The sequence below is a fragment of the Numida meleagris genome, chromosome 1 (genome assembly GCF_002078875.1).
Source record: "Numida meleagris isolate 19003 breed g44 Domestic line chromosome 1, NumMel1.0, whole genome shotgun sequence".
NCBI lineage: Eukaryota > Metazoa > Chordata > Aves > Galliformes > Numididae > Numida > Numida meleagris.
In genome coordinates, this window is record NC_034409.1 from 6973809 (window position 1) to 6989226 (window position 15418).

General features: G+C 41.7%; 1 protein-coding gene across 6 annotated transcripts in view; it reads right to left on the minus strand.

The window, feature by feature from the left end:
• Positions 1 to 15418, minus strand: part of FRMD4A (FERM domain containing 4A) — a 207750-nt gene that overhangs the window by 59534 nt on the left and 132798 nt on the right. For all 6 annotated transcript variants that reach the window (XM_021384406.1, XM_021384405.1, XM_021384404.1 and 3 more), the window contains 3 exons: positions 13409 to 13465; positions 10757 to 10779; positions 3301 to 3384 (listed from right to left, as the gene is read on the minus strand). In XM_021384406.1, the coding sequence (XP_021240081.1) occupies positions 3301 to 3384; positions 10757 to 10779; positions 13409 to 13465 (164 nt within the window). The remainder of the gene's footprint in view (positions 1 to 3300; positions 3385 to 10756; positions 10780 to 13408; positions 13466 to 15418) is intronic.

The window sequence follows — 15418 nt, forward strand, 5'->3', positions numbered from 1 at the left end:
GCAGCTGAAGCGCTACTGTCTGTTTGTCAGATCATAAAACGTTCCCCCCAGAGCTGCAAAAATTAATACTTGGATGATGTCCTTTAGCAAATAACTCATAAAGATCTTAAGAATTACCAACAAATCCCTCCTGTCACAGCAGCCTACAGAACTGAACGGCAGACAATTTGCAAGCAAATTCAGGGCCAGATTTTCTTATTACCAGATCCAGTTTTCCAAAGGTATTTGCTTCTTTTCTCTGTGCTCTTCTGTATTCTGTTTCCAACTTGTCAGTTTTCATGATGTTCTCAAATTTGCTAATGTTATCTCTATTTGCAGTGATCCATATGGTCAAATACTGTCCCACTGAAGCCAGTAGAGCATCTCTCATGCCACCAGGACCAACAGGAGGATCAGAGCCTGTGGTCTGTTTTGTATTAAGATAAACTTAATTGTGGTTTTCAGTTGATATTTTCAGATTTAGATTTTCTGGCAATGTTGATGCTTTAGGTTGCTAAAAACAAGCTTTCATGCAAAGTCTGCTGGAACCTGGGAGAAGTCTGGCTTCCCCATAGATCATTAGAAATCCCATTCTGGGACCTACTTTTGTGCAATTATCTTTGCTCCTTGCATTCTTTTGGTAACCTAGTCCTGGGCTGGCTTGCTGGGGAGGATCTAGATTGAGACAAAACACAGTGACAGTGGCTGAAAAGCACTGTGAACTAACACATTCTCTCCAGTCTCCAGTGATGATTTTTGAGTCTAAAATAATAAATACTATCAGTTTTTTTCATGCATGGACAAGAGAAATCAAAATTCAGGGCCTCAGTTCCTGGACTGTGTAGGAGGACTAGAAACTCAGTTTTCATTTATAACCAAAAAAACCCACCAACACCCTACTTGCCTCAATCAGTCATGCTAAGATAGGCTTGGGAACAAGATGTGCAGCTGATGCTTCTTAATCTACAAAGAGCTGTAAACAGCAACATCATGATACACAAATTACAACCTTCATCTTTGTTGTGAGGTGTACAATTCTCCTAGAAGAGGTTAGAGTGGAAAGGCCTGCAGCAAGGGCGTGTAACCAGGAGACTCCGTGACGGTGGGGTTGGGGGCCACAAACCATCTTCACTCAGACCTCACTGAACCTAAGAATCCAGGACCCATCCTGCTGGTCTTACTGCACTAGATTGGAGCAATAGGTGATGCTTTTTCATGATGTGAGTCAGAGATGCTGTATTATTTCATGCAGATCTGTGGTAGTCACTTGTTGAAAGTATCATAGTATCTACTTGAATTTGCATTTTATCACTCTTTAGTTCAGTTCAGACTACTTTGATGCAGTTACAAATATAGTTTAGGATTGTTTTGTATGTCTGTTTTAAACTAACTACAATTGCTTGCCCTACCCCTGATATTTTCAGTGTTCCTTTCTGGAGCTAGAAATTCACTTGCTATTGCTTTGTGTTAATACTGAAGAACTGGAGCACAAAACTGACTGCAAATAGAAAGGGACAGGATTAAATTTGTATCCAGTGTGCAATCTGTGCGAGATGCAGAAGACAAGGGATGCAGCGTGTTAGTAAGTACATTTTTAAATCTTGCCCTCTTAGATCAAGGAATTTTGAAGCTGTACTTTAGAGTCTTTGATTCACCAGTGGCCTCTTCTTGAGATCATTCAGCATTTCAGTAGGCGTTTCTGAAAAAGCCACTATTAAAAAAATAACTAACTACCTGGTCACTGAAGTGAAATCACAAGTGATTCACATGACTGTAGCCACTGGTTTTATTATCCCATTGGAAACAACCAGCTTCCCAATCTGTGACCTGTTCTCAGTCACAGGGGAACTCCCACAAAATTAAGTGCAGCTGTGAGAAGTGCTGTATCTTGTGTATAACCATAAATACTTGCATCCTCAGGTTTTCACTCAGCTCTACTTGCTCCAGGTGACTCAACACAGCCCAAAGGCAAGAGAGAACAGAAGAAATCCCAGACCTCATTGGGATTTCCCAGCAGAATTCTCTAATATAGTCAATATTCTCTAATATTGACTAACTCTCATTGACAGTGGGAGCAGATGGGGCCTGACAGGCAGCCTGAGTTGACACTGCTTCGCTATATTCAGAGTCTGTCACAGAAAACTGAAGCAAAGATTACGTGGCCGCTTTATTAAGACCTCAGTCCTTGTAGCTACTGAAGGGTCAGATTTGCCTTCTTCCCTGTCCATGGCTAGTTGTTCCCACCACTTCTCTTGTGGTGGCTTTTAACTTGAGCTACCACACAGTCAGCCAGACCAGGCCATATATCTGGATGGAAATGGTCTGGTTTTTAATGTGTTTGTGATTGAGGGAAGCATTAGTTTGTGTAAATGTTCCTAATCTCAGCCTAGGACTCTGACTCCCTCCTGATGTGCTTAGAAAGTGATCAGTACCTCACAGAGTAGCTTGCCTATAGCTTGACACTAGGTACCACTAGTGCTGGTATTGTAGGCAGGCTATGGAAAGTGAATGGACTTTCTGGCAAAGTGAAGACTTGAGATCATAAAAACAAATAATTGAACTTTTCTCCCCTGCCATCCTCAGATTATCAAGATAATCAAGAAATTAAGAGTAGCAGATAAAGAAGGTCACTCCCACCCTGAGGTTTGTAGGCGAATGCTTTAAAGACAAACATGAAAGGGAAACAAACAGAAAAATCAAGTGAAAGTATCTCCCCATTAATTAAGAGTATTTCCCCAAATTCTTTCCTATTTGCACAGATAAGAGGGATAGGCAGGGTGATACAGAAGCTATCTGTGGGGCATACAAAATTTAATTGTGATCCTTCTACCCTGTATTTCATTTTCAGTGCAGTAAAAGCTAAAGTTGCAAGTCTCTACCTCCAAACATCACCTAGTTCACATTAAAGAAGTATATCCCTGTTAGTTCAGCTGTGCCATTCAGAGACAACTTGCAAGGTGAAGCAAAATCACTCAAAAACAATGCACAGCAGTGGCAAACACTGACATTTCAAACTGGGAAAACTTTCTTCCCACAGATGTAAAGTGCTGGAAGAGGGAATGGCATACTAGGTTGGTCTCTTGATTTTGTTGGGACACTTGGAGGTTTACAGTGAATCATCTTGCCAGACATTAGTGCATGTGGGGAACTGATTTGCAGGGTGGCAGCTTTATTTGTGTTGCATCATGCAATCAGTTGGTGTCAGATCCAGAGCTAGGAGACAGGAATACCTGCATCCCAGTCTCACCCTCAGATCACTGACTGCCACAGCCAGGCCTTGGATGAAACACTACAAAGCTACTCAACAGAATGAAACGTTACCAGTAAGCAAGGGAAGGATGCTCCTTCAGTGCTGGTGTTGGAAGGGCTGGCAGCTTCTTTAATTCATTCCTTACAACTTCATTGCTGAAAGAGAATTCAAAAGGAGGATCAGGCTACAAGAAAACAACCACAGTATTTGATATGACCTGACCTAGCTGGCAGGCTGCTACAGCTCTACATCTGTTCCTCCTTAACAAACGGCAGTGGGGTTTCCTTTCTCTTCTCTCTTTATTTGTTTTATGGCAGCATGGTTAACTTTTCCCTCTATTATCAAAATTGGAGAGAAGCTCTCTCAGATGGTTATGCTGAAGCATTTCCTACCAGTGACTCTGGACACACAAGTTACCACGCCACATTGCACTGAGCAATGTCCCAAGAACACGTTCATAAACAGAACAAGGGGAAAAGGAAGAAAAAAAAAAGCTTTCATCTGCAGCAAAACATCTTTATTTAATGCCTACAACCTGCTGCAAAAAGTAAATGCTCTCTTAGCATCATAGGTTGCTCTTAGCCTCCTGCACATCTTCACTGATAAGACTCCAGTCTAAATTTGTGTCCTGCTATACAAGACACTCAATAGGACCAGGCCCAACTACTTTGCCAGCATTCTCCTCCCTGCAATCTCCAGCTACAACTTCCCTTCAGCGTCCAAATGCACAAGGAATTGCGAGCACACAAAAAGAAATCTTTCAAAGGCCTGGGAGGGAAAGCAGTGTTGCTACTGCTTTTAAAATCTTAGAAATACACTGTTAAGAGGGTCAGACAGGACACTGAGAAGTGCCAAAATATTAATATTTATTGGCTTACTTCTTAATAGCATTTTCCCCCTATGTTCTTGCACCCTGCCCTTTATCCTGCAAAAAAGTGTGGCTATCCTGGAGCTGCAGTCAGATACCTCTTCCAGAGCTCTAGATTTCCCAGCTCACTGGCTTCCCCTGTAGAGCAGCAGAGCCATTAAGCAGACAGACAGATAGTCATGGCATCCCCAGCTGTAGACCAGCCATCCTGACAGGACCACCTGACCATTAGAGGTCCAGAGAGCCCTGGGATGTCACCCTGAGCTTTGTTCTGGTCTCTGGGACAGCCTATAGGGCGGATCACAGGGATGTGGTACCGCTTCACAATCCCACAGCATTGTCAATTTGTGCATCCCAGCAGCAGGCTCTGCCTGGGACCTAAGCGGGTTTGTCTTAACTGGAGTTTGCAGGTTAATTGCTAGGTTGAGCCACAGGATACACCACTAACATAAACCTTGGAGCAGACATTTTGGCACATCTACAGGTATTTATTATCATGGCAGTTCCCTGACAATCAGTTAAGTAGAGTTAAAACAGGACCATGACTTCTAGTCAAGATAAATCTATGTCAGAGATGCCCAAGTGTCAATTAGGTTCAAATTTTGCAGAAGGAATATGCATAGAACAGCACTTGCAAGAAATGACTAAGGCAGCTACTGCCATACTAAGCACATAGTAAACCACTCAGTAGCATCGGATATGCCAAGTCAAATGGCTTGGCAAACTGTTTGGAGACCCACTCTTGCCTAAATTTCACAGTCATTTGAACATCAGATCTTCCTCTGTAAGTACAAATGATTGAAAACTATTCAGATGTTTCTTTCCATGGCAGGTAAATATCTGCACAAGTCCGAACAAGAAGCTGCTCCGCTCTGTTTTATCGGCTGATCTGGCCACTGTGCTGTGTTTGACAGCTCAGAAAACAAGCTGCTGCTGTTTATAGAGTTTACGGGATCTGCCCAGAGACATCTCCTCCACAGCATGTGCCTACTCAGCTCTTAATGAGTTTTTTGACATTATGAAAGAAAAAAAAACCCCCCCAAAAAAAAAAAAAAAAAAAAAAAAACCAAAAAACAAAAAAAAAAAACCCAGAACAACTGGAGCACAAGCAGCAGTTCCTACCCTCAAGTGAAGATTTTTTGAGGCTGGCTGCTCATAGAAGGAAGTTGAGAAACTTCCAAAACTTTTCTGGGAAGATAGAGAGTAATTTCCAAACAGGGGCTTTCTGAACTCAGACAACTGTCAAGTAAGATGAGATTAGCGGTGACTAACTATCATTGAGAGCCTGGGAAAAACCCTATGCCAGTAACAGCTCCCATGAAAGAGAGGGCTAATACCAATCAGCTCCCTCTTTCCTGCCAGTGAGGAACAAAGCCTGCACTATGATAAAAAAAAAGTATTTCAAAAATCTGAGGAAAAGACATTTTTAGTAATGTTGTTGGAGGGCATCAGTATTTCTGCTCAGTACCTAGAAAATTTCATAAAGCTAGTGCCGCACGACTTCAAAGGGACAAATATACTTCAGGTAATAACTTCAGGAACAAAAAGATATTTCATTCCCTAGTCCATATATTCACTGAGTCTCCTGGCGAGAGTCTCAAGGCAATTGAATTTAGACTCCCAAAAGGATGTCAAATCAAGCAGACGGAAAAAAAGAATGACTCACATTGCATTTGAACTGGTGGCCATGAGGTCACTTTCCTCTTGCCTCCGTTGAAACACCAAACTCCTTAATTTTTGAAATGTTTCCAGCAGGATCACAAGTGGTTTCTTACTCACTGCTTTTCCAAATCTTTCTAGTGGAATATCTCAGTGTGTTTATTTTATTACTGTATTTAGGAAGTGTTTAATCCGGTCACTGGTGCTGCATTTATCTTACAGTCTGAAGTGTCTCGTGTACCTCCAGGGTTGCTATATACGGAAGGGTGCTTTTAATTCAGAGTTATTAATATACAGGGTAAAAGGCTCCAAAGAAACTTGCTCAGTGCCCTCCAGACCACTTCAATCCTCCTCTATGGTGGAAATTATATTATTTAGGAGACTAAATGACAATATGAAAAATGAACTGGAAAAGCCATCTGCACAGAATCCTGGCTGCTAGTTAGATATCCAGAAATAGAGTTGACTGGCTGGAGAATGGACCTAGAAAACAGGAGCACCTGAGTTCCTTGGCCAAAAAAACTGATGTCTGCATCTCTGTAATTTTTTCTACACATGAACGTGAAGGCTTGCCTAGCCAATTCATAAACATTTTGTGAAAAACAGGTGGTTATTTTGCAAACTGGCTGCAATAATTTTGAGCAATGTTACATATGCTGTTATGTCTCAGGAAATCCATACATTTTCCAGCATGTGTAATAACAATGATCAGTAACAAAACAAAACTGCAGGTGAAAGCTCTCAACTCTTCTCAGCATGGCAATTAATTTAGTTGAATGAAAAAGGAAATGCAGAGTCTGAAATTCTCAGAATAAGTAGTATCATTTGAGATACAGTGTGTAGGATCTCCTCCATGTGGTTGCAAGATGGAAGAGTGCAGATTGGGTTTTGTAACCACTTTATAAATCAACTGCTTGAATGCCACTTGGTTACACGGAAAGAAAAGTAAGCCTGAAACTATGCTAGGTTACCATCCGCCCAGATGTTGACATTATTATGAAATTCTACTTAACAGCAGACTGGCTGTTTGCTTTCCTCTCTTGTTACTTCTTATTTTGCTGGGAGATACTTGGAGTTCACTTGAAATATCTCATACTGTTTAAGCTGCAGTCTAGAATGAGGGTCTGCCTGAAGAACTAACTGCAACATTTCAGGATTTTCTTTAATTTAGTATTTCCCCCCTAGTCTAAGGGACAAATGATCAGTATATGTTATTTCTAGCAGTCTTGACTGTTTAAAGTTGAGAAACTGGATTCAGAATTTTTAAAACCAAAGTTGTTATGAGTTACCCAATTATTTTGGTCAATATCAGATAGGATTTTAAATCTGGTAGGATTAATTAGAGGGGAAAATCTCAACAGCAATATGCTATGCCCCACACCCAAATAAACCAGAGCACCACAACTTCCTTCATCTTCGAGGGCCTAAAGAGGGTCACACCTGTAGGATTTACATTCATCTAAAGAAACAAAACTTGAAACTGCCTACTCTCTGCCAACCAAGTGTGACTTTGTTCCCACCTAGAAACAATTTTAGCTTGAGATAATAACCTTTACATGTTTGCGGTATACCAATTCAGTGGCTTTACAAAGCAGGTGATTCTGTGCCAATTTTTTGGTAACCAATAACAAAAAGAACAGATCGAATCTGAAGCGTCCTGTTTAACTGAGAATCAACTGAACAGGAAAACCTAATTGCCCTAAATTCAGTAGTATGTACTAAGCTAAATCTAAACCTTTTCTGGACTTTTGTCAGATGAAGCATTTGAGTAGTCTGAAACAAGGTGAAAAGCTTTATCTGTTAATGCAGAGGACTAGGAACATTTTAAGAAGAATAACTTTGTACTTTAAAACCTCACTCAGCTCATGTTCTACCTAAATCTGTATCAACCCAGAGATGTTTCCTTTGTAGAAATCTGCTTGTGAAACACTGAATTTGACCAGGCCACTTAGAGCAAACACTGAGAAATGCTTTTCTGAATTCACCAAGAAAAGTTCAGGAGCTCAGGGTTTCCTGACAGATTTGTCTTTTAAATGAAGTACATATGAGAAATAGGAAAAAAAAAACAACAAAAAAAAAACTTAGCTGAAATGCTCACTATAGAGACCAAATGAATCTGTTAGGGCTATTGTGATATCTTAGCTCAAGACAGAGCCAACTCAAGACAGACTACGTGTTCCCCAGGCTTAGCAAACACTTGGGCAGTAATTAAGATGCCCAGACTAGGCAGTAATCCTAGGTGGTGAAAATCAGTGCTGAGAGACTCACACGGGATGATGTCCTACCAAAGAATGTACAGCATGTCATTGAAATGGCATATAAAGCTCTTCTGGGTATAGGAAATAAGAGTACTATGAGCACAGTTATAGTTTCGAGGCGTGAGATGAGCTCCTGTAAAGTATCAGTGGCAGCTGCTGTCAGTGTAGATGCGGTAGTTCACAAAACTAGAAAACTGGCTGCTAGAATTTGTAAGACCAATTCTGGTTTTCTGAGCTCTAATGAAACTTGCAGCTGCATTCTGGAATCTTGAACTAGCCCACTGTGATCCACCATGTGGGTGCGGTGGGATTTGGTGACTCAGGTCACTATGGGCAGGTGCCAGTCCATGGTTCAAATTATGACAACTTGGCCTTGGCTATCCCAGTACCTGTGGTGATCAGCAGCAACTCATAGGAAGACTCTCCTGGGAACAACTATTCTCTCATCATTACAAATGAGCCGGTGCTTATGTGCTCTTATGGATTAGGGCCAAACAGAAACTTGCAGTCGCACGGGCTGTAAATCTGATGGTGGCAGCAGACAACACAGGTGTGGAAATCTTCAGTCTGCATTCTTTGAAAACAAAGCAAGAGTTCAAGAGTTCAGCTTTCATGCAACATATGCTGCCATGAACAAAATACCATCTTTAAATCTCAAGATATTCACAATTGCAGAGCTTCTCTGTTCGAAAGAACAGCCAGTTGTATTACAAGCAACATTTCAACAACAAACTTCAGACACTAAAACCAACTTCAGCCCTAACAGAAGTCAGTACATATGTCTTCATCTGCAGTTCCTTTTGTTGGCCCCAGGCTTGGTTTGCCTCTCAGATTTTGCACCACTGATACAAATAACCACAACTCTCAGTGGGCAAAGTCTTGACCGCAGCAACCTCATGTTGACTTCAGTAGCACCTGGATCTCACCCAGCACATAAGCCCCTGTCAGTGCACATTATGAGGGAGACACTGGACAGATACCCCTGGAGATGTTAAGTCTTCTCTTAGAACATAAAGTGTCAGAGAAGGATTTTTCAACCTTTCTTCAAGAACAGCCTTTAAATTCCATTAATATAGCAGACTGCTTTGCTTCCAAAGTCCATTTAAAAGTTAAGATCTCCAGCACTGTCAGCAAGTTACCATTATGACACCACTTCTCTGCTTGACTTAGCCATAAGGATTCCTTCTTCCACTTAAAACTTCTGGGAGGTTGGAGGTGAAAAGAAATAAAAGCTAACTGTTTTAATAGTGATGGTGATGACTGTTACAGAACAATGGAGAAACCATGTGTTGTGACATTTTCTGTACTCTAAAAGGCCTAGAGAAATGCACTGATAATCTCAACTATTCCTTTTACAAAGGACAGCAAGGATGGATGTTTTCCACTTGCAATTTCCACTTCAGGTCTGGAAAGAAATACTTGAGCTGAAAATGCTCTCAGTCCTATTACCCTGAGCCATCTAACCGATTCCTCTCTGTTCCAAGGTTCGTAGTCTGAACATGTAGCTTTTAGATGTGTTGATTCATCATGTCCAAGATATTCTGAGAAACTTTAAATATTGGTCCTCATAGCAAAGCCAAGGGAAGATGTAGTTCAGCACAGATCTGAGTGAGAAAATTCTGTTTGGTCCAGACTTTCCAGACTAAGCACGTGACAGCGCATGGAAAACCAGACTGAAAAACAGAAGAGCCACGGGTACTCCAGTGTCCCCTAAACACTGCTGATAACTGAGTTATTTCGAACTGAGTGAAACTGAAAGATGAAGCAAAATTGGGTTTGCGCTCCTGTGTTTTGAGAAAAGATAAGGCAGAACTTGAACTTCCTTTTAGCAAGGGTTATGTTACGTCAATCTCAGATTCTATGATAAGCAGGCAATATTTGTAATCCCCTTTTGCTGCTTTGTCTGAAATTCAGTGGGCTGTAAGTCTCAATTCACCACAAGATGGGACCTGATGTATATCCGGTCGCCATGTTTTTTCACGATCTTCTAAGTGTGTGTGGAGTACCATTAGTGCGCGTAATGCTAACAAAAAAGATACCTCTTCAGGCTTCTCCAGCAATTCAACCTCACTGCCCATTCACACCTGGTTTTCTTCTCTGAAATTAACTTCTGTGGATATTGTGGTTCCCCAGATGAACTCAGGTTCAAGTCAGCAAAAAAAATATACGGAATATGTGAATTATTTAGCAGACAGTTCTCCTAGGCTTTAGATGAAGAACTTTCATCTTTCTCACATGAGGCATCAAACAGCCACCTAACCTTTGGTCACTACTGATAGATAGAGTCACCTCTTTGAATTTCTTACAGCACTTCTAAAGATTTGGCTCAAGGGATAGCAGGAGTTCAACAAAACCAGTCATTTAAATTCTGATTTTGAGAACTCAGTCCAAATGTGAGCTGAAATATTGATTAGAGATGGAATTTTAATGTTGTCTCAGGCTCGGTCTGTGATATAAAAGTGATTGTAGAGCCATTTCCTGAGAAGTTTCCTTCCAAAGACGAGCCTACTTCCTGAACTTCATGGGCATATAAAGGGATTTGTCAATAACAACATAACAAACAATGCTGTTTGCGAGGGCCCGGCCTGGTCAAAGGCAGTGTTTTGTAAAGAAACGTGGTGTCTATCCTAGCAATCCATCCCTGTTGCTACACAGCTATAACTGAGTTATAACACTCACACTGTGATTTCTCTAGGTTCACTCTCACAACACACAATGACAAAAACTTCTAATGTTACCTACCTTGAAAAATCTCCCTTTGCCTCCTGCAAAATAAGGGATAAACATAAATATATCATTAAAAAACAGAAAACAGAAAACTTCTATTAAAGATTTTCTATTTGCAAAATTCATTTAGCAGCAATTTCCTGTTGTAACTGATTCCTCATGTATTTTCTTGAACCAGACTCTAACGCCAAGTGCCACGCCAAATGCAGTGAGCCAAGCAAATTAACAAACAAAAGGTTTGCCTAATAACAGTGGCCAAGTGATTCATCATTCTGCTAGTGGATTCCCAATAAGCTACAGGAAATAATGGTACTAAGTAAGTAATTATTTTGGTCAACATGGATGCTATGTTAATAGAAAACCTCTGAAGCCTCAGTGACTTTGCAGCCTCTGAGAACCCCAGGACTCTATTTACAGTAGTCTTGCTATTTCCCATTAAGTAGATTATCAGAAAACTAGCTCACTTGCAGCTTCCAAGGAGATGTAAGACTCAGAATTTCCTAACACCTTGCTGGGTATTTCTGGGAATATTTAGCTCCCTTACTTAAATATCCAGATATTTCTATTTATTAATGTCATGGACTGATGTTAAAGTGTTGAGTAATATTCTACTGCAATACTTAGATCAGTATCTGAGTTTTAATGGATATCTGTCATACCCTCAAAATCTATTCAGTTCCCTCTTTAATAGATGCAATCTGCATTTTGCATTATCCATAGGCAATATACATTTCATTCTATGTATGCTAAGCACCTTATTTGCTGACAACTACACACAAAACACAGTGCAATAATGTAATTTGTAACTGGTCAGTAATGTAATTTCTCTAATGAGGGAGTTTCTAAATTTTGTATTCAGGTCTTTGTCTCTCCACTCGCTCATCCACACACAAAACCTGTCAGCCCATGTTCAGTGGTGCTTCACTTCTGAGGTTGGGGTAAAGTACACAGCTTTGGTAGTACTCTAATTTGTTCTGGTAACACAACAATTCGAAGTAAGGCTGCAGACTAAATCACTTGAGTTCTGACAGTCCTTTAGTATCTTCCCATCTCCCCTTGAGCAAAGTGAAGGGCAAACAAGCTCTCCTGTTGTTCATGGAAAGGAATCCTTTAACATATCATGATTATAGTACAACACAAAGCAAAACCAAAAGGATATGCCCTGGCCTGAGCAAGGATGAGCATACTGAATTCAGAAAACAGTTTTGTAGGGTAGATTCTCCACACTTCAGTTCTTTGACCCCTACGCTGCAGTAAGGAATAAAACAATACCACATGATCTCTCTTATTTTGCACCAATCCTGTCACAAACATAGACTGTAGTAATTTCTGGTTACAGACAGCAGAGGTGTGGCTTGTTTTGACTGTTTTCATGAAATTACATATCAAACTACTACAGGAATACACGCAATATCCTGTGTTTGTGATGAGAAACAATCACAGCAGTGAGGGTTACAGTGGCAGATCTGGATCTGGGTGTACAGTTACTAAGTGCTCAAGTTATTCATTAAGATGAGCAGACAATAGATTCATAACTCTATTGCTGCTTCACACAATAACCCCCTTGTTTGATGTGTATTCCCCCAGCAACCAATAAGCCATTTCTTTAATGTGCTTTTAATTGAGTTCCCCATCCTGACTCTCTCTCCATTTTTGTTACACAAAATGTTCTTAATGAAGATTCAAATCCCTACACATTAATTGCTTCCTTAACATGAAAAGTACTATAGAAGTGCAATGCATTGCTATTTATTAGTGCAGTCTGATGAGATGCCTTGTCTGCTCACATGGATCCTCACAGCTTCATGCTTGATGGGAAAAAGAAATGGAATCTACACTGTAAGAAAGGGGAACAATAATCATTTGACAGTTATCTCTGATCTGCTCCCATAGTCATGCTCATAAAAAGCGATCTTCCATAACGACCACCTCTGCTGCCCTGAAAAGGTTCCTCTTTGGGAACAAGAGATTTACCAAACCCTTCTGGTAATTCAAACTCTGACCCTTTCCCTCTTGCTGATGAGGGAAATGACAGGGCAATTTTTGTTTCTGAAGAATTGGTTTTGGAGAAGCTTGAAGCCCTTCTGCCCACATTGGAAAATACAGACAGTTGCACATATACAAGGCTACAGAGATCATCAGAGGGCCAAGCAACACTGGTAAAACAAATGCAACTGAAGTCACTGGAGAGGAACCCACTGGATACATATTTCATCCAGGAAATCTCACTTATAGCTTAGAATTTTTCTGGCTTTACATCATACTCCAGGGCTTTGGATATCCGTGCTAGAGCTAATATGATATATATTTATGTAAGCAAAATGTTGTGCAGTGGCATCTGCTTCACATGTGGAGAGCTCCAGTGTAAGAGCCTTCTGTACTTATTTTGCTTTGGTATAAATGATGAAAGCTGTGTAAGGATAACTTTCATAGCTGGTCTGCCGGAAAGTGAGAGGTTGTCTTCAGTGCAAACCCGAAAAGAAGCTGAAGGTTACATGTATCCAAATCTCAGCCACAAATGAGGACTCTTCCCTTTGGCTCACAGGGACTCTCAGACTCTTGTAATTTAGGGAATCCCTGCACTTCTGTACAACCCTTTTTGATTTAGCCAGTCAAAAGATTCAATACAAACAAAGGTGCATGAAGCAAGAGAAGGCTGGTGCTTACCTGCAAGATGTATGCAGCCAGTTCAAAGACCACTTCACTGTCAACCTCAATGAGTTCCTAGAAGGGTGAAGAAAACAAAAAGAATTCATTGACTTTGAGATCCTTCAAGAAGAAAATGCATCTCCTCCTCTCTACTGCAGAGTGAAGCATGTGGTGCCAGTTTTCTGCCCTGGCCAGGCTTCAAAGCAGTCCCTGTGCTCCTGGAGACCAAAGTGAGTCTGAACTTGCTCACTCTGATGTGGAGAAAGCCAAATATTCAGTGTGACGGCCTGGCAAATGAAGCATAACTCAATGTGGCATAAGGGGTTCCTTGGGAGGAAGGAGGAGAAGGCAGGTGGAAGGGGGAGGATCAGGGTAATTTTTATTTTCAGGCATGATTTAGTAAAAGATAGTCTGGGAAATACAGTTTTTTCTCCCCCAAATTCCACCCATGCTTCAGGAGAACACAGTTTTGTCCTTGGCTCACAGAAGCATGGAAATGAGAAAATTTGTCTTCACTAAAGTGGTATCAAAGCCCTTGCAGAACCCCTCTGGCCCTTGTCCAGGGTAAACTCACAGGAAAATGAGCCATATTGCCTCGAACAGGATGGGAGCTCTGGTTTCAGCCTCTTTGTGTCCCTGAGCATGGGGGCTGGGGGTACTTTGAGAATTAACAGCGAAAGCAGATCTTTCAGTAGATTTTCACTGCTCTGCTCTATAGAATCTGGACCCTGACAAAAGTAATTTGTGGGGTTGGGTGAAATTGTAAGCACTGATTCTGGGATCACATCACTGGCTGCATCCAGTCCTCTCAGGGTTCGTCTGCTGCGTCTGAGATAGTGGTCACAGGGCTACGGGGTCTGTGCACTGCTCCATGTTGAATATATAGAATGCAGACACAGCATCAGAAATGCTTGGAATGGGAGGCAGGAGCCCCATGGCCAAGCGTGATCTAGTCCCAACCAGTTTTGGCTTTTGGGAAGACAGTGGGCTATTGCTGAGATACAGTTTAGCCCTCAATTATGCAACTAGATCTCCCATGTGGCCACATACACATACGTGCTTAGCTTACTCCTGTGGCTCTTCTGTTGTATTTACTTAAACTGCTGTTTATAATATTTTATTTAATCTGGCAAGAAATGAGTTATCTAAATATAGATTGCTGCTGTGATCCATGCTCTAGCCAAGTCAGGGCCACACCTCACTTACAAGCCACAATTGCTTTGGCTCGTCTCTGGCAAAATCAAAAACAAAGGGAACAAAACAGAGGATAAGATCCAGGTGTCCTTGGCTTTCACTAGTGCCAGCTTTTTAAAATAAGCATTTCCCTCACCTCCTTCATAACGACTCCCTGGGGAGTGAAGACCAGCTCTGCTAAGGGCAATAAACACGCCTTCCTCAGTTCAGCTAAACTGTGATTCACATAGACACCTGCACTAATGATGTACTTGTGCCAAGGGAAGCGGCTGGTGCGAGATATCGATGCAGCTGCAGGCTGGGGCAGTCAGGAATGTCCCATAGCAAGGGGTGATGCAGAGAACCCGAATGCCTTCCTCTCTGTGGTGCACTGGGCATTGCACGTATGAGCCAGCCTCTACAAGCCCATGTCGATGTCATGGCAAGTCTATACTAGTGGGTAGAGTGGGCCAGAAGCCATTCTCAGACCCTAAGGGTACGTGGCACAGAAATCTCATGACTAAACACTCTTTCTCCCTTCCCCCAGCCCCAAACAGAGTTACCACAACTATACTGCCTCTCAGGAACAGGTGCTCATCCTTGTACAGGCCCCCAGCAATGCCTGGGACAGGGCTAGTTGGCACAGGCCAAAACCTGCACTAGAGCATGTTAGTAATGAAACAGACTGATGGACAGTACCCAACGCCAAGCCTTGCCTGGCCAGTAGTACAAATGTAGCTTGGCTTTTCTGGGCAACATTGGCTGGGATTGTGCTGTGCAAAAGTTTGGGTGTGTGGGTCAATTGCAGGACTCATAGGAGTGGTGCAGTACTCAACACAGGGCCAGCTGGCAGCC